This window comes from Pyrus communis, chromosome 14 (assembly GCF_963583255.1).
Source record: "Pyrus communis chromosome 14, drPyrComm1.1, whole genome shotgun sequence".
In the NCBI taxonomy this organism is placed as follows: Eukaryota; Viridiplantae; Streptophyta; class Magnoliopsida; order Rosales; family Rosaceae; genus Pyrus; species Pyrus communis.
Genome location: NC_084816.1, coordinates 7,050,099 through 7,068,717, shown reverse-complemented (window position 1 = coordinate 7,068,717; position 18,619 = coordinate 7,050,099). Strand labels below are relative to the sequence as shown.

Here is an 18,619-nt window from a genome sequence, read left to right as displayed (position 1 = left end):
AAATCCAACCAATTAATCAATTCGGGTTCTTGAAATTTGATCCAACGGTTACAAATAAAGGAATCATTTAAAAGTTATAATAATTTTAACCGTTTGATTAAATTTTAAGAATTCGAATTAAGTGATTTGATGAATTTTGTGAAAAGATCGTGATCCTTTCCTCTAGAAATAACTTGATTTTTACAGTCGAGAAGCTGAACGGTGAGACGAATCTAGCTTCAGTTGGCAAAGCAATAAATACGCGTTTTACTTAAACCCATGTGTCCAATCTCGCCCCCTTTCTCCTAAAACCCTAGAATTCCCAACCATGAAAACGGTATCGGGGATCGTCCTCTCGTCGAAGCCAATCTCTCTGTCCAAAGCGACTTCCACTCTCTCCTCCTTCGTCTCCAGCGACACCGGCGCGTCGCAAGAGTTCACCGTCTACCTCCGACGCACCTTGGCATCGTTCAAGGAGGTGAAGCAGCTACACAAGGAGCTCAAATCGCCGAGATCGGAAAGGAAGCGGTCGCGGCGGCACAGGTCGGAGACCGAAAACGACGACGCAGAGACCGTCGGAGAGAATCCGGCGCAGAGTACCGGTGTGAGTGAGGTGAGTCATGGGCTTGAGTCCAAGCCGGAAACGCAGCGACAGGTAGTGGATGCCCAGGTGAAGAAGAAGGAGAGGAAGAAGGGTGAAGTTCGTAAATTTGGGGAAGATGGAGGTGGAATTTCAGAGAGGGGAGGGGAGGGTGGTGAAAAGAAAGAGACAGCTGATTCAGTAGAGGTACTTAGGACGAAGAAGAAGAAGAAGAGGGACAATGTAGGTAATTCTAATGAAGATGGGGATCGAATTGAGAAGGGAGATGGCGGGGTCAAAATTGCAGAGAGGGCGAATGGCGGTGTTGAAAAGAGAGAGCCGGCTGATTCAGTTGATACACAAAATAAGAAGAAAAAGAGGGACAATGTTAGCAATTCCGGTGAAAACGGGGGTCAAATGAAGAAGGGAGATGGCGGGGCTAAAACAAGGAGCGAAGAGGTAAAGAAGGAAGAGAGTAAGAAAAGGAAGAGTGGGGTGTTAGAAGATGGAGGCTCTGGTGCTTTAGGAGGAGAGCAAGGGGATAAGAAAAAGAAGAGGAGGAAAAGTTGAGAACACTATGACACAATTGTTCGTAGTTGTCGGTTTTGAGTTTTCTGGGATTCGGTGGAGATTCGAATTCCATGAGGTCTGCTGCTCAGCACCTTCAGGGTAATTTGTGGGGATACTATTTTCTATGTAATGCTAATTACTAAGCTGAGCTGTAGTTTGTTTTTGGTGATATTATTGATTGCAACGGAAATATTGTTAATGCCATATCGATTTTGGTTCTTAATTTGAGTGTTATTTCAATTTGTGTATTCTGCATTCAGTTTTGTATGTCAAGTGTTATGTTTATTTCAAAGAACAAACCGATTCTATCAATTGCAATTCTGTAGATGGCTAATGAAATAATCATATATGAGAGGGAAAAAAAAGGCTAGCAAGCACCATAAGAGGATGTTTTAAACAATTGAGAAAATTGTAGATACATTTTTAACAAATTAAGGTTGCTTCTTTCAGTTACTGGATCCCAGGCCTTTACGTTCTTTGTGTAAGTACATCCTTTTACTTTTAATCTCTGTTCTTTTTTTCTTCGACGGATATTTGGTACTTCCTTTGCTCTTGGATATAATGATCCTAGGCAGGCATATGCATAAGGTTCTCCACCAGCGTATTTTAATTTTTGGCATCTTTTTCTCTTCCTGGATCAGTCCACTTTATAATACAGTGAATTGTAGGATAAACATGGTTAAATAGTATGTCACGTTGTTTCCGCAAGGGTTATACCTTTTTGAAGTTGGAACAGAATTACTCTTGAACCTATCAGATACTTTGGTACACAGTTATATAACAGCACTACCAGGTATGTTATCTCGGTATCAACTCTTGCATGTTCGTGTTTCCTCTTATTTAACAAAATTGTCCAACCATCTTGCTTTCTGTTTTGTCAATTTTTTGTTCTTCCTGTTTGTCTTATCATATCCATGTTTATTTATGTAATTGAAAACACAAAAAAGAAGAGTACACAAGACCAGTTCAACAACTGAATACTGCAGAAGCTATAGAATCCTTAATTCTCTACAATGATTCTTTAGATATATTATGTATGTTTGGTGTATTTGAATTCCCTCTGTTTTCGATATAAAAGAAGGAAAGGTTTAATCAGTTTATGGGAACTCCATGGTTCTCTGTGTTTTCGACCAGAAAAAAAACATGGTTCTCTGTGTCCCAGAAGAAACTAAAGTCTCCATTGGCGGAAGAAGGATTATGGGATTGCGTTTTATAGTCAATAGCAAAGGAGAGGATGAAGTGAAATTCAACTTTGACATCAACGGATACATCTGTGAAAGCATTGTTCTCATCTCCTATGTACTCTCTGAAGAGTTTGGGTTTGCCGTGACTGTAAGTAGGAATGCGAAAGTTGTGTACTTCTGGGGTCTGTTGTGCAACTTCGGACCTCGTTTGGAGGTACTTGTACAGGTGAGCCGCAGACGGAATTTTTTATTGTTATATGTTTTGGTGCTGATGTCTCATTCTTATTGAAGCATAATGTTACTGCTTTGCAAACCAGATTCAATTGATTCCTCATCAAGTATGTTGGCAAGAATATATTTTTCTTGGCGGATATCACCAACCGATAGATACATAATAGATATCAATTTTGTTTATTAGGAATTCAACTTGTATCATTTGAATACAAAGCATTGAATTGATTAATTAAGTAATTAAGCACCTATGTGGAATGTCGTATTACAACCGTACACAATTCTTTGGATTCTTAGGTATATACTGGTAAGGAATATAGGGACTCTTATTGCATAGAAATTAATATCATCTGTATGACGTGAATGCATGTCTACTACTGATCGATCAATCATAGGGCTCCATTAACATGAAACCCCTATGAAAGCTATTTCGACACAATTGCTCGTCTACTACTGATCAATCAATCACAGGGCTCGTTAACTGGAAATCCTTATTAATCAATTATGTGAAACAGTAATTCTACTTCATTTTTCTTTTGGTTGTGCAATTTTTCATGGTAGTACTTCACACAATTACTTTTTCTAGTTAATCGTACGTGTTATGACATCAAATTGTGAATAAAGCTGTTGATTAGGTGGTGGATTTTGAATATGCAGACTAACATGCCATCCATTCAATCAATGATCATTCTTCTGTCGTGACATGCTGCTGCAAACCTAGAAGAAACCATGCTATTCTTGTTTTGATTAGAATGGAGTAACTTCCGGACGCCTGAGAGAAGATAGGATCCCTCTGCTTGGGCGGCTATGTACGTTTCGGGCGATCTTATTCCCTTCGGCTGCATCCACAGATATGCTAAACTGGGGTTGGTTGGTTTCTTCCTTGTACTGGGAAATCTCAGCTTTGTGTGACGACACGCTTTTGCCGGATAATTCAACAAACACTTCTTGTTTTGTTACCAAAAGTGTACATTTAAATTCAAAATAATGCAGGGCATTCCCTTTGTGTGTTTGTTTCTTGTATTCCAAGAAATGAAAAAGAACAGCAACAATCTGCTCGTAAATATTACTGAATATTGAGAGGCATTGTACATTAATAATATAATTGGAGTATTAAGTATTGTCCTACTCTTTTGCTTCCCTAAGCTCCTCTTAAGAAATGTGCAATCACACTCAAAACAATTTAATTTGGCAAAGTAATTAAAATCCAAAAGGTGCCAAAGAATAAACAAATATTAATGGGTCAGGAAATTCTTTGGACAAGTTATGGTCAGAAGTAATGGATTGAAAAGATCATCAGCATTTGGGAAGATCTGCAGGGGAAGGGAGCAGTTTTTGATTGGGAAGCTTGCCATCCAAGACTACCCAACCCATCTTCAAGCCCCAACTTGTGTGGATCTCCAGGTGGCAATGCATAAACCATACTCCTGTGTATTCACACATGATACATTAACAAGCAATCAACCAACAATTAGAAATTTTGATTTATCATTGAGAGTTATTATTGGCACACTCACTATTACTAATCACACAACTGATGCTTCTCTGTCTTTACGTAAGTCTTACTTCCATGATCATGATAGAATTCTCGTTCCTAGATGCCCGATTAGGGCACCATGAGTGAACGATGTTGAATCATAGAGGTTAGATGATCGAATCACCTTGTAATCCAGAGTGACGGACACAAGAATTTCTCTCTTATGCGATTGGTAGTGTAATAGTATATAATTATGATTTTAACAATTTACTTTTAGGTTCAATTCAATTAAATAGTTACCTGGATTATCAGCCAGAAAATGGATAGCAACCCACCCACCAGAGGGCACACCCACAGTGTTCCTCTCAACAGGGTCAACCAGATTGAACTTTTTAGGGTCCTTATTCGGGTCAAAGTTCCCGAACCCTTGACCCACAACAAAGAAATTGAACCCATGAAGGTGCAGAGGATGGCTCTCAGCACCAAGAATGCTAGTGTCCTGCATCACCAGCTCCACCCTAGAATTAAATGGCAGCACCATCAGCTTTGTCCCATTGCTCACCATAGTATCCTTTGGTGGGGGGCCAGTATAGTTTAATGGCGTTATGGGATTGGTTGGGAAGTCAGGAATGCAGACCCCACTTGACTGCCCAGAAAAATGGGATTGTAGCAAGGCAGTGTTTGGCATTGCAAAAGAAATGTTGTTAACTGAGGCTGCAAACATTGTCCCATTGGGTCCTTGACATGTTTGCTTGTTTTGGCTACAAGGGTTGGTTCCAAGGCCTATGGTGAAGAAAAAGTGCTTGTCAACTTTTTGAGGGACATTAGCTGGGAATTGTGGAGTGTTAAGCTACGTGGTTTGTTGGCGAATTTGGTTGCGAATGATGTGTCGTTTAGGGCAGGGAGGTTGGGTTTCAACAGCGGAAGTCTCTTTGTGTTTAGGGTTTTGGTTTTGGATGGCGAATCGTACTCTAGAATGCCAGCAACTGTGGTGTTGTCAAATGTGCCTTGGCCAGTCACATATGGCCTTGCAGTCATGAAAAATGTGGCAATGGGGAAGTTGGGTTTGGTCTTGAGAAGAACATTTGTGGTTTGCCCGGGGGCAATGAGAATTGTGCGAGTCTCGAAGGGTTTGACATAGACGGCATCGACTTCTACTACTTTGAGGGTGTGATTTGCAATGCTGAAGAAAAGCTCGTCGTTGAGTGCTGCGTTGATTAGTCGGAGAAGATAAGTCTTGCCAGGTTGAACCTTTAGCTTGAATGCATCTGCAAGAAAGTCACATGTGCAAAACAATTGAGATGAGAGTAACATAAATTCTTCTCGCATGATCTGTTCTATAATATCGAATGGAAGCACTACATTCTCGAGCCTATATCGATTCCATTTTTTTCTTTTTGTTACAATGATATCGACACATTATCAATAACAATTGACAGTTTGTACGAACTTCCATTCCATAGTCGATTTAATACCTTTGGCAAAACAATTGTGTAAGGGCCCCGGGAATCCGTTAATGGTATAAGCATCATACGCATTCGGCCCTCCACCTGTTTGTAAGGCCTGGCTAATTATGGCTTCAGGATCTGCATTCCACCACTCACCTGTATTTCAAGTATAAATTGTATATATAGCTTTTCTCAGCAGGTATACATATTATTATAGGCAGAAAATATAGTTCAAAGTTAATTACCAAAAATAATTGGAACATCTTTGCAGGTTTAGTGAAAGGGTACGGAACACCGTGCTTGGGAAGTATGATTAAGGGCCCATAAACAGTTGATCTGAGCCGTGACGTGTGAGCATGCCAAAAAAGAGTGCCTCTTGGGCCTGTAATGGTGAAGTTGTACACATAGTTGTTGCTTGTTTTTATGGGACATTGGGTCACATATGCCGGACCATCAGCCCACCTCGATTGAAGCTGTCGAATGCCGTGCTTGGTAATTTAAAGAAATTAATTAACAATATTAACCAACACTTAATTTAGATTAGTTATGCATGGTGATGGTGTGTAATGAAGTTTAAGCAAAGAATGATGATTAGATTCAATATTGCTTATGAAGTTGTAGTTGATGATTACCAGTGGATAGAGATGTTGTTTTGGACATGGTTAATCATTTTAATTAGGAGTTGATCACCCTCTCTAGCAATGATTTTCTGCCTAGGAAACTGCCCGTTCACTGTTACTATGCTTTTTGTGTGGCAGAGTCTTGTCACCTTCTGTTGTTTGATCTGCACAACCATTCAAAGGGGAAAACATAAGAACCCAAAACAAAAAGGAAAAAAAGGCTGCATGCATGCATGCATCTGCAAGCGCTCAAACTTCATCTATGTAACAAGCTTTGGCTAAGGGGTCAATGTTATCTTGTTAGGTATCATGAATAGTACATTTTTAGACAGTTAATCTAGACAACCTATATTCAAATACAAATTCAAATGATCAATGGGAAAGACGAAGAGATTGATTTCATAGCATAACAGATCAAACTGTGATTAGAGTATCTCTCGTTTCGAAATTAAGGAAAGTGTTTTGTGATGATCAAACGACCAAATGATATACAAATTTTTTATTTGAGAAACATAACATGTTAAACTGTAATATTTTTCCTCGTTGATGTGTCTATATATAATTATACATGCGTTGAGGAATATGCACATACTTCAAACTTGTGGTGCCTGGTTATGCCTGCAAGAGCATGATGATGAATGAGACATGTTATGAACGAGAAGAGAAAGAGCCTAAGAAATGGTGAAGCTAAAAGAAGATGAACACCCGTTTTACTCTCTCTCCCTCTCTCTCTCGTTTTTCTGCAAGAAAGTGAGAAGCTGCTCCAATTAGGTGAACTCAAGATAAGCATTTGGGTTGTGTATATATTTAGAGGAGAGGGAAGAGTAGTGTTTGGTCGAGTAGCTATTATACTATTAGGGATATGCGTACATGGTTGTTAGAACAACTTTAGAGTGGTGTCAAAGACAATCAAAATTTTCTGTTGACCTCTCTCCTTTCCTTTCAAGTCCAACATTTCCTAAGTATTTCCACGTCCCTCTGCATAAATGGACGTGATTTTGACCTACTTAATATTAGTTTCCTGGCTTAGCAACAACTATGAGAGTCTGTCACGAGGTAACACGCATAAACAACTCTTTGCATGCATGTATACACAAGTAGTTAAGTGAGGGAACTAATGAATGTAATGTGAAATTTATTGTCAACTTGTATATGTCCCTTTAAGTATCAGCAATTTGTGTGGAGGCTTCTTATTATAAAAAAGAATGGCTTGTTTAGAAGTGTTTTTAAAATGATTGAAAATATTTTTGATAAAAATGTTTTGGAACCAATTCTTAGTAAAAATGCAAGTAAACCTTAAAAAAGCACTTAAAGTACTATCTACAAGAAGCATATAACTGATGATTCTTGCATGGAGCACTTTAATGCTTCTGAAATGCAAAATAATTTCATCAAAAACACTTTCAGTGATTTTAAAAATCACTTCAAAACGAGTAACTATGATCAGGTAAAAAAATGAAGACTAAAGACTTTCACTTAAAAGTTGAAAATATATATATATATATATATATATATATATATATATATATATATATATATATATCACTAAACCGTTATCTTATTATTAAAAATCAAGATTTGCAAAACCCTATCCTCAGCGACAACCTAGTGCAAAAGTCGAAGTAGGGGAAAGAGGAAGGATAAGCACTTCTGTTTTCCTCCTCCCTTCAGCTCCTATCCCTTTTCTTCCATTTTTATACTCTATTGTTGCCAAGAATAGTCTCCTTTGTGGTGATGAAGTCCATGTCTTAGCTTTGTTTAGGTTTAGGTTCTCCATCATTTTTTTTGTCTTGTTTCAATCCAATTCTTCTCCCAAAATCCTCCTCTTAGGTTTTTAAGGTGTGTTTTTTACCCTCGTTAAAGTTCATTCGACTGGATTGCTTTGCTAAGACTATACTAATCCTATGTTTGATGCAAGCTAGACTAAACTTAAATGAGACTAAGTCGGACTCGTTCCGACTAAGTGCTTCGCTAGGTCGTCCTAGTGAGACACCCCAAAAAGCATGGGATTCCTAATCCCGTCTACAACATCGTTTGCACACCTTTGTCGTCTGCAACTTCGAATCCCTTACCCATGCCAAGATCTCAAACCCACTACCTAAATCTCAAAATCAACACCTAAAATTCAAAACAAAAAAAATGAAAAACCCCCAGAATTAAGCACCTGCAAACGAATCCCCCAAAAAAAATTCAAAATAAAAAGGCAAAATCACCATAAAATTTTGAGATTTTCCTAGAAAATCAGTGAAGGTGCTGGGTGGAGAGCTCCGATAAATCCTCTGCGAGAATCTCTGCATAAGGAAAAGAGGGGGAGAGTGGACGAGGAAAAATGGGAGAGAAGAGGGAGAGAGTGGGTGGAGGAAAATAGGGAGAGGTATACAAAGAGGAAGAGAATTCGAGAAAAATGGTGACAGAGGATAAAAAGAGGGAGAGGAGAGTGAGAGACTAGCGGAGGAAAAAAGGAATGGGTTAAGATGATTTTAGAAATAAAAAATAAAAAGATATTGGCTATTAGATAGAGAGATGATTCTAGAAAAAAAGAAAAGAAAAAAAGAAGATAAATTAATAATAAATTATTAATAAATGTAAATTAAATAATATAATATTTGAGTCTTTTAGTTATCCTGTTTCTTAGTCCAACACTACATTAAACGTTTTATTAAATTAGTCCAGCTGATTTGGTATAGTTGTGCTTTGGAAAAAAAAAAAAACTATTTCTGCTGTGTTGTGAGAATAAGATCATTTTTGCTACTTCACGTTTTCAGCTTTTTTTTTTTACCCAAAACTGTAAAAATAAGTTGTTTTTAAGTGTTTACCAAACACCTTTTTGAGCTCAACTTTTTTTAATACTCACTTTTTATAAAAGCACCTCAGTACCAAACCAATACTTAGACTAGGTACTGGTTTGGTACTGAGGTGCTTTTATAAAAAGTAAGTATAAAAAACAGCTGAGCTCAAAAAGGTGTTTGGTAAACCCTTCAAAACAGCTTATTTTCACAGTTTTGGGTTAGAAAAAAGCTGAAAACGTGAAGCAGCAAAAATAAACTTATTCTCACAGCACAGCAGAAACAATTTTTTTTCAAAGCACATCAATATCAAACCAGTCCTAAGCCAGTCTAGTTTAATCCCTAAAGCTAATCCAGTCTGAAATAGTCCGGTGGCACAAACGTACCTTTAAGGTATCGTGGGACTGCGAGAGATGATGTCGAATTTTTGTGATATGGATTTTCTAGATTATAGTGCCCCTTTTGTCCATGTTAGATTTGTCCAAAACTTTTGGGTTTGTGTCATTTGTTCATGTCTCATGATGGCGGCAATGTCCTAATGCAACCGGTAGCTTCGTTGGTGGTTTATGGTGGATTGGTGCTCCTTTTCTTCATTTCTTTCTTTGGTTTTGGGCAATGGTGTAGATAGACACCTATACTGTAGTGCATCTAGACATATAGCACGAAGATGAGTTAATTCTGTTTTCTATAAATCCGGCGTCGTTATTACGAAAGTATAAACTGTTGTAGAGTTTTGTAGGATTGCAACTTCATATCCTTAGTTTAAGTGATTGTCTAATTGGTTGAAAAACAATGACCAAAAATTAAATACAATTAGCTATCAGATACGTCGTGGAAAAAATCGTACAATATCCATTGTTTCATGTTCAGCCTCTTAATTACATTAGAATATTTGAAACCTTACAGTATCCCCTCAACCTTTTTCTTCCCGAACTCCATATGGAAAAATTCGAATGAACAAAAATTCCACAGGAATCAGTACAAGAATTATTGAAACATAATTAATTGGACAAGTGCATAAGAAAATTTAAGCTGACAGTTATAAAACAAGGGTTACAAAATAATGGGAGCAGTTTCCAATCCAAAAAATGTAGCTCAGATCGAGTCAAGCATTAACAAGTGGGAAGATCTGCTGGGGGAGGAAGCAACTTTTGGTTGGGAAGCTTTCCATCTAGGACTAGCCAAGCCATCTTCAAGCCCCAACTAGTATGGATCTCCAAATGGCAATGCATGAACCATACACCTGCATATACAGTTTTTAACACATGGTTTATTAGGATAAAATCTTTGATTAAATTCAATAGCTAGTTTAGATTTGCAACACTATAGTATTAGTACTGCTCTCTATTAACTAACTCACCGGGGTTATCTGCTAGGAATCGTATTGCAACCCATCCACCAGATGGCACACCCACAGTATTTCTTTCAACAGGGTCGACCAAATTGAAGTTTGCAGGGTCCTTATTCCGGTCAAAGTTCCCGAACCCTTGTCCAACAACAAAGAAATTAAATCCATGAAGATGAAGAGGGTGGCTTTCGACGCCCAGAATGCTTGTGTCCTGCATCACCAACTCCACACTAGTGTTGAATGGAAGTACCATTAGCTTTGTACCATTGCCAACCATTGTATTATTAGGTGGGGTGCCTGTATAGTTAAATGGAATTAAAGGACTGCTTGGGAAGTAAGGGCTGTAAACCGCATTTGATTGCCCCGTGAAGTGGGCTTGAAGTAGAGCGGTGGTTGGCATTGCGAAAGAAACGTTATTGACTGAAGCCGCAAACATTGTCCCATTAGGTCCCTGGCAGGTTTGGTTACTGTTGCTGCATGGGTTGGTTCCAAGGCCTATTGTGAAGAAAAAGTGTTTGTCAACCTTTTGGGGGACATTAGCAGGGAATTGTGCATTGGCTAAGCTACGAAGTTTGTTGCTGAACTTTGTTGCAAATGATGTGTCATTTAGAGCAGGCAGAACTGGTTTGAAGAGCGGAAGCTTCTTCATTGGGAGGGTTGAATGGAGGGTTTTGGAGGGTGATTCATACTCTAAAATAGCAGCAACAGTGGAGTTGTCAAAGGTGCCTAGTCCAGTCGCGTATGGCCTAGCGGTCATGAAAAATGTGGCATTGGGGAAATTTGCTTTGGTCTTGAGCAGAACATTTGTAGTCTGCCCCGGGGCAATCAGAATTGTGTCAGTCTCAAAGGGTTTGACATAGATCGCATCAGCTTCTACCACTTTGAGGGTGTGGTTTGCAATGCTAAAGAAGAGCTCATCATTGAGCGCAGCGTTGATTAGGCGGAGAAGGTAAGTCTTCCCAGATTGAACCTTCAGCTTGAATGTGTCTGCAAAAAAAAAAAAAAAAAAAAAAAACGCATATATACAATGTTACTTGCTCAATATGATTTAAAATTTTGTGTCTTTCAAGTTATAAACCATGAAATGGTCTATCATTTTTTTTTGCACTAATTTAATACCTTTGGCAGAACAATTGTAAAAGGGCCCTGGAAGTCCATTGATGGTATAAGCATCAGAGACGTTTGGCCCTCCACCTGTTTGCAAGGCTTGGCTAATAACAGCTTCAGGGTTTACATTCCACCACTCTCCTGTATTCACATTGTATAGCTTTTGTTAGAGGGATATTATGGATGCCGTCCATAATTATAAATGTTCTTTGACTGAAACCTTATTAGCTTTCAATTTTTTATCGAAGTCTCTGACATTAATGTATGGGTAATGTATTTATATGTAGGTTATTATATTTTTTAAATTAAAAATTAAAAATTGTAGTTGTTTATATTAATGAGATTTTAAATAAAACATATCATGTGTCAAAGTAAAAATATTAAAAGATGTCACTTAGTACTACGATTTAGCGATATTCCTCTTCACTTGTAAGTGAGAGGTCTTTGGTTCGATTTTCGTCAAATGTGAATTTAAACCACATTATTGCTAGCCCACTGTAAGGCTTAATCAATTCCCTACCCCCTTAGTATAGATAATATCATTTGTTCAAAAAAATATATATATTAAAAGATACATTATAGTCTCCAATCTGTTACACACACACACACACACACACACACACAGATTATAGGTACATTCATCAAAATTAGCCAACAAATTAATATTGCCAAAACATGTACTACCATAAAAAAAAAGATATTAGGTTAATAACATTAGTAAATTTCTTCAATTAAACTTGACATGGATACATTCTCAAATCAATGAAAAAGAATGTACATACCTATATAAGTTTTAAAAATGGATTAGAAAACAATTGAATGGATTTTATATTAAAAAATGTGTACATTTTATATTAAAAAAAAGGGTACATTTACATATTATAAAAGGAAAACTAACGAAAAGTCCAAGAAAACTTTAGTTTTAATGAAAAATGACAAATAAAGATGTAAATGTGTAGTGAATAGTACTATGGAAAGGTAAAAATGTGGTTTTTCGTTAAAAGTGAACAATACCGGGTGTGTTTCGTTAAAACTCCCTATAATAAATTGGTATACTTAAGAATGGGTACATTTAAGATTGAAAATATTAAAAATTATATGAATGGTTACATTGAAGATTAAAAAAATTGAAAATCTTCTTACATAAAATTAATGGGTACAAACTTATTCTAATTTTTTTTTTTATTTTAGAAATGTTTTGAATTGAAAATTAATTAGGAGTTTAATAAAGGTAAATCAATTACTATTTTTTATTTTTAAAAATTATGGAACTTACATATAAATTCATTAATACATTAATTAATACTAGGGACTTCGATCAAAATCTAAAAAACTAATAAAGTCTCAGTCAATGAACATTAGTAACTAGAGACCGGATATTAATTTTTACTTATTAGAACAGAATTGATAAGACAAAAATTTTGATATATGCTTATTTGGAGTATGCAGATAAGCATTACCGAAGATGATCGGAATCTCCTTGTAGGGCTTAGCAAATGGGTAAGGTACACCGCGCTTGGGAAGTATGATCAAGGGACCATAAACAGTTGATCTAAGCCATGATATATGAGCATGCCAGAAAAGAGTGCCTCTTTGGCCTGTAATGGTGAAGTTGTAGACATAATTGTTGCCTGTTTGTATAGGACATTGGGTAACATATGCAGGTCCATCAGCCCACCCCGATCGAAGCTGTCGAATGCCATGCCTGGTAGTTTAAAGAAATTAATGATTAATTAACCTTCATTTTTATCCTGATTCAAGTTGCATGCATGGCATCAAATTTAAGCGAGCACATATACATTCTTTCCGAACTTGTATACAATTGTTAATTACCAGTGGATGGAAATGTTGTTTTGAACATGATTAACCACTTTAATAAGGACGTGATCACCCTCCCGAGCAACAATTCGAGGCCCTGGAAATTGCCCGTTTACTGTTACAATGCTCTTTGTGTGGCATAGTCTTGTCACATTTTGATGTTTGATCTGCAAAATCATACAAAAGACATAAAATAAGAACCAAAGGAAAATAGAAACATGTGCATGTATAGAGACAAACTTCATATGTGCGACAAGATATTGTCTTAGAGGTTGCTCTGATATTGACAACTAGAATGGTATTTGAAGATTGACATCTCTACCACACATTCAAACAAGACTATATAATGTCAAACTGTTTGACAAAAGTACATTTTCTATACGTATGAGCATACATCAAATTTGTAGTGCCTCGTTATGCTTGCAAGAGCATGCTGAGGAATGAGACACAACGTAATGAGAGAAAAGAGGAAGAGTCTAAGAAGTGTTGCTGACGAAAGAAGAGGAACTCCCATTTTACTCTCTCTCTCTCTCTCTCTCTCTTTGTTTTTTTTTTTTTTGGGGGGGGGGGGGGGGGGGGGGGCGGCGGGTGGAGAAGAAAGTGAGAGATATTTAGGGTTTGGATGAAACTGAAGCTGCTGAAATGAAGTACTGTGTGGTGTGTGAAGGTTTGGTGTTGTTTTATATTTAGAGAGGTGAAGAGCTTCATCAATTTTGGTATGTATTTTAATGTGTAACGCAATTGTTATGTAGAGTGGTGTCAAAGACATTCTATTTCTGTTGACCTCCTTTCCTTCAAGTCGAATCTTTCCTAAGTATTCCACGTCTCTCCATTGTTTGGACGTGATTTTGATCTACCAAAAAACTTCCAGGCTCAGCAACAACTATATATATAATTATGATAATGTTTAATGAATCTATTAACAGATGGCATGCATCTGTTCTTGCAGATGCAATAGGCCTATCACAAATCAGTTTATTAATTAGTTTGTGAGGAGTAAATAGTGAAAATGTTCTAGCTAAGACTACAAAATAAGGAGAGATTTTTTAGTGTGACCGGTATACAGGATGGTACACCACGTGTTACTATACAAATGGTGGGATATGTGTGCTAAAAAGTTAATAACTTAAAAAATAAAATTTCTCATCACTTCTATTAAAATACGTGGTATACTTCTTAAGATGTTTCGAACATGTTTAAAAATAGAGAAAATAATATTTAATGAATAACTGATTGAATCATATTATTGCTAGTCTATTATGAGGTACTAATTATTAAAAAAAAATGTACAAAAAAATTAATTATTCAAAAAACATTGTTAAAATGACAAAAAAAAAAAAACTAATTTTGGGTTGCTTTTGGAGTTTTTTGTTTGAGAGGCATTTTTGTCCAATTATTTTGGTGAAGCTTGTGACACCATAAAACATTGTTCATTGGGCCATTGGCTTTATGTATAAAGATTTGGAGCACCATTTCCATTAAATTTCTTTCATTTTTAATTCAACGTATTTGAACTACATTATTGTTAGTCCATTAGTGTGGATAATATTGATTGTTTAAAAAGACATTCAACATATTTGAATAGGAGGTGATTAAAAATTGAGTATAATTTATACATTTGTATAATCTCTATAATAGTGGTAAGACCCACCAACGCATATGAGTCCCATATATATTACAGAAGTGGTACAAAATGATGATACAAATAGATGGTAAGAAACTAGCAATCCCATTTTTGTACAAATACGTTATGGAAAATGTGGTAAAAGTGGCATTTTTGTTTAAAATAAGAATTGTCCCATTTAATACATGCACCATCTAACATTAAAAAGGTAATGTTATACTTGTCCTATTTGTTTCACTTTTCTGATGTAGGTAGGGATCACCAATACAAGTGGGTCTCATTAGAGAAGTAATACAAATGTGATATGAAAAATATGATCGAGTGTCATTTTTGCCTTAAAACTTAGTACTTCACCATCTAATAAATATTTTATTTTTAATTTTAATTTCACATTTATAATTTAGTTGTCATTTTTCTAGAAGTAAATACATGTGAGCATAAAAAAAAATACAGAAAAATAAAGAAAATATGATGAGGAAAGATATAGAAAGAAAAACACAGTCATCCCCATTTAGATTCTCCCCTACGGCCCTAACCCCCCTTCTAATTTTCGCATATGTTTTTAGAATTTCCTCGTGGTCTAAATAGCTCTATTGTTAATTATTATAGAAAACTCGATTTTAATTTGTAAAAAAATTGTGTTTCTAATAATACCGTATGTAAGATGAAAAACTAAAAATAGTTCTTTGATTCGTGTTGACATCAGCTTATATATTCTATGTTAGATTTAATTACCTTTTTTAATGAATTTATTGTATTTTTAGTTTGCCTATATTACCCTTTTTAGGGATTCAAACACAAAAAAATTGAAAAACATTTTGCAAATTATAAATAATGTATGAGGCCTAACGAATCAATAATACAAAAATTACTGGACCAAGTGAACTAAAACATAAAAAATTCAAACCGTATCAAATTGACCAGACCTAATGAACTAAAACATAAAAAATAAAAATTGTACTAATTAACCGTACCAAATCTATCAGACTTGATGAACTACAACATAAAAATACAACCATACCAGATTTGATTGTACCGAATTTATCAGACCTAGTAAACTAAAACATAAAAATACAAATCGTATCAAATCGATTGTACTGAATCTATCATACCTAAACTATGTAACTTACCTAAATGACCGTACCATGAAACTATCGGACCTAAACTAGTGCATTCTCCACACAATATCAAATTTGAATAAATAAGAAAAAACAAAACAAAATACAAAAAGTAGATAGTTATAGACAATAAAGATGGCATTTTTAGATAATGAAAATGGAGGTTATGTTTATGGGTGATAATGAATCTATGGTTACATTTTTCAACTTTGATGGTGGAGGTTATATTGTAGACAATAAAGATGGCATTTTTGTAAATAGTAGTAAACCTGTGATTTTATATAAATCTTTTTTTTTATTAACAAACAATATTTTTACACTATGGGGTGGGAGAGTAGGCTAAGCCTCACAATGAGTTAAAAATAATGTAGTTCAAATTTGCCTTTGTCAAAAATCAAACCTAGAACTCTCACTTACAAGTGAAGAGAAACACCATTAGACCGTAGTACTAAGTTACCACTAGACCGTAATACTAAATGACAATAAATTATCATTTTTAGGTATAGAAAACCTTTCGGGTTATATTCAAAGAATCATTTTATTTAAGCCCTTTTCTCTAAAAGCCAAATTATATATCTTATTATATCGCGGACAATTCTGTAGGTTAATTTATTCAAACGTAAGTTTTAGACCTCATGTACTCCACATGCAATGCAACTTATCTCACGTACAGTGTTTAATCGTAATTAAAAAGCAGATTAAAAGGTTGCCATATGAAGCTGTCGTTGTTACAATTGTTAATATAATATTCTTTCTTTAAATTAATTATTATCTCATGGGATGAATAGTGTCGATGGGGAAACCTCATTTGACGTGATTTTGTGTTAAGCAAAGGTAGCTGTGCATGCACTGAATGTCGTGATCCAAATCGACTGTGGATGGTAAGATTTCATTGTATGTACTGACCAGGTCGATATATAATGTATATATCGTCGTCATCAGGCTCACTAGACCTACCCCTGCTGGTGCACCTACTACAGGTTTTAGGTTTATCTATGCAGATATCAAATTAATTTGTTCTTAGTTGATTATTTTCTTGATCTCAATATCTCTACATTAACCAACTAGCTATTAATATTTCTCTAATTTATAATGTGTGGTTCTTTCTCAACTCATATAGTCGTGAAACATGCATGGACATTGTCAGGCATAAAGTTCATGAATCTTAGACCTGGTTTGGTACTGAGGTGATTCTGAAAAAAACCGGTATCAAAAAAAGCTGAGAGCTGTTTTTGTGTTTGGTAAACATTCAGCTTCAGCTTTTTTTCACAGTTTTGGGTGAAAAAAAGCCAAAAACAAGAAGCTGCAAAACCCAGCTTTGAAAAATCGGCTTTTTTTTCACATCTGTTTTACATAAAAGTTTACCAAACACTGTAATACTGTTTTTTTTTTCAAAAGCATTTTTACAAAAAAGTTTACCAAACACTCTGCTGCTTTATTTCACAGTCGCTTATTCTCACAGCACAACAAAATCAGCTTTTTTTTCAGAGCACAGCAATACCAAACCAGCCCTTAGTTTGCACATCGTTGTTTGGTTTTAATACTAATTTGTCGTTTTCACAAGGATGGATAAACTTAAGTACTCAATAGTGAGCACCTTATATACTCACCTTTTTATTTTAGCCCACATTATTTTAAGTGAATTTAAGGGGAAAAAATGTATGAAAAAGGTAGCTAGTGAATTTAATGGGAAAAAAAAAAATTATGAAAAAGGTAGCTAGTTTTTATTTAAAACCTAAGAGTATGGAATTAACACAACATGTACTAAGATCACAGTCGAATAGTCATACTTTTGAAAATTTTGAGTAGAATTTCATTGTCCCATATTGGTCATTACTAAAAAGTTCCCTCACTTTACAAGGCTTTGTTCCTTATAGAAAATGATTTGAGTGATAGACCATGGAGAATAAAATTGGGCTCAACCTTGAGTTTGGACTTTGGGGTGTAGTAAAATATGGGCCTTAGGGCTCGGGTTCTAATAACTAAATTCTTTAATTAATTTTGGATTTAATTATTTTTTACCAATAGTTACAATCCCGACCCGGAATGCCCACTTTGACTCCGAATCGAGCTGTGCTGGTTGACACCTGAAAGGTGACGAACCCATAAAGTGTAGTGTAGTGGAAAATGTGAATAAATTTAAACCTAATAGTGCCTAAATATAAGAGTGCGCTAATGAGCCCATTTCACACATGATGTCAGAGCATAAGTAAAGTACAGTAAAGTAGGATGAGAATTATATCATTGAAGGTAATCTCCAATACCAGTATTTGCCAAGAATCCTCGTCGATACGAAAGCTCAGCTACTAAAACCTGGAGGGGCGAAAAACAAGGGTGAGTGGGCCAGAAAATAAAGTTTTAATAAACCCCTTCTGAAAACATTATAACCCCTCGTCGTAAAACAAGTATAGTTTCCAAAATATACATACTATGTATAGTATGAAAATACTTACCGTAGCCTGAAATATCTCAAGAATTCAATACGACACAATATTTCGTAAGTACACATCACATCCGTAATCACACAATCTCACATAAGCAAACATATCATACAAGTGCTCATCCACACATGTTGACACACGAGTTCATGTAGAGTTATTCTGACATGAAAATGATTGGGCGTAACAATGATATACGCTGTAGTACTACAATCACAGGAAGACTGGCGCTATGTGCATCACATACGATATGAGTCCTAATTTCCTATAACAATCTAGGACAGGATTGGC

At 35.8% G+C, this 18,619-nt stretch overlaps 2 protein-coding genes and 1 pseudogene across 2 annotated transcripts; 1 reads left to right on the top strand and 2 right to left on the bottom strand.

Annotated features, from left to right (window-relative positions):
• Positions 1 to 222: 222 nt before the first annotated feature.
• Positions 223 to 1,371, top strand: LOC137716162 (uncharacterized). The gene has a single exon (XM_068455569.1). The coding sequence runs from the start codon at positions 308 to 310 to the stop codon at positions 1,127 to 1,129; it is 822 nt and encodes a 273-aa protein (XP_068311670.1). The 5' UTR covers positions 223 to 307; the 3' UTR covers positions 1,130 to 1,371.
• A 2,469-nt stretch (positions 1,372 to 3,840) lies between these two features.
• On the bottom strand, positions 3,841 to 6,265 carry LOC137716226 (laccase-17-like; annotated as a pseudogene).
• A 3,445-nt stretch (positions 6,266 to 9,710) lies between these two features.
• LOC137715911 (laccase-17-like) lies at positions 9,711 to 13,686 on the bottom strand. Its single transcript, XM_068455272.1, has 6 exons — positions 13,543 to 13,686; positions 13,164 to 13,315; positions 12,791 to 13,035; positions 11,343 to 11,471; positions 10,236 to 11,210; positions 9,711 to 10,118 (listed from the first exon to the last, which is right to left on the bottom strand). Exons 1-6 carry the CDS (start codon positions 13,660 to 13,662, stop codon positions 9,988 to 9,990), a joined length of 1,752 nt encoding a protein of 583 aa, XP_068311373.1. The 5' UTR covers positions 13,663 to 13,686; the 3' UTR covers positions 9,711 to 9,987.
• Between the last annotated feature and the right edge of the window lie 4,933 nt (positions 13,687 to 18,619).

What these genes read in the sequence shown, in the direction of transcription:
- LOC137715911 (XM_068455272.1), bottom strand. Translation starts at nt 13,662, where the DNA reads ATGGGAGTTCCTCTTCTTTCGTCAGCAACACTTCTTAGACTCTTCCTC. An exon ending in CGAGGCACTACAAATTTGAT is followed by an intron (nt 13,316 to 13,542) that starts GTATGCTCATAC and finishes ATGATTTTGCAG; the next exon opens with ATCAAACATCAAAATGTGAC. An exon ending in GGAGATTCCGATCATCTTCG is followed by an intron (nt 11,472 to 12,790) that starts GTAATGCTTATC and finishes ATGTGAATACAG; the next exon opens with GAGAGTGGTGGAATGTAAAC.
- LOC137716162 (XM_068455569.1), top strand. Translation starts at nt 308, where the DNA reads ATGAAAACGGTATCGGGGATCGTCCTCTCGTCGAAGCCAATCTCTCTG.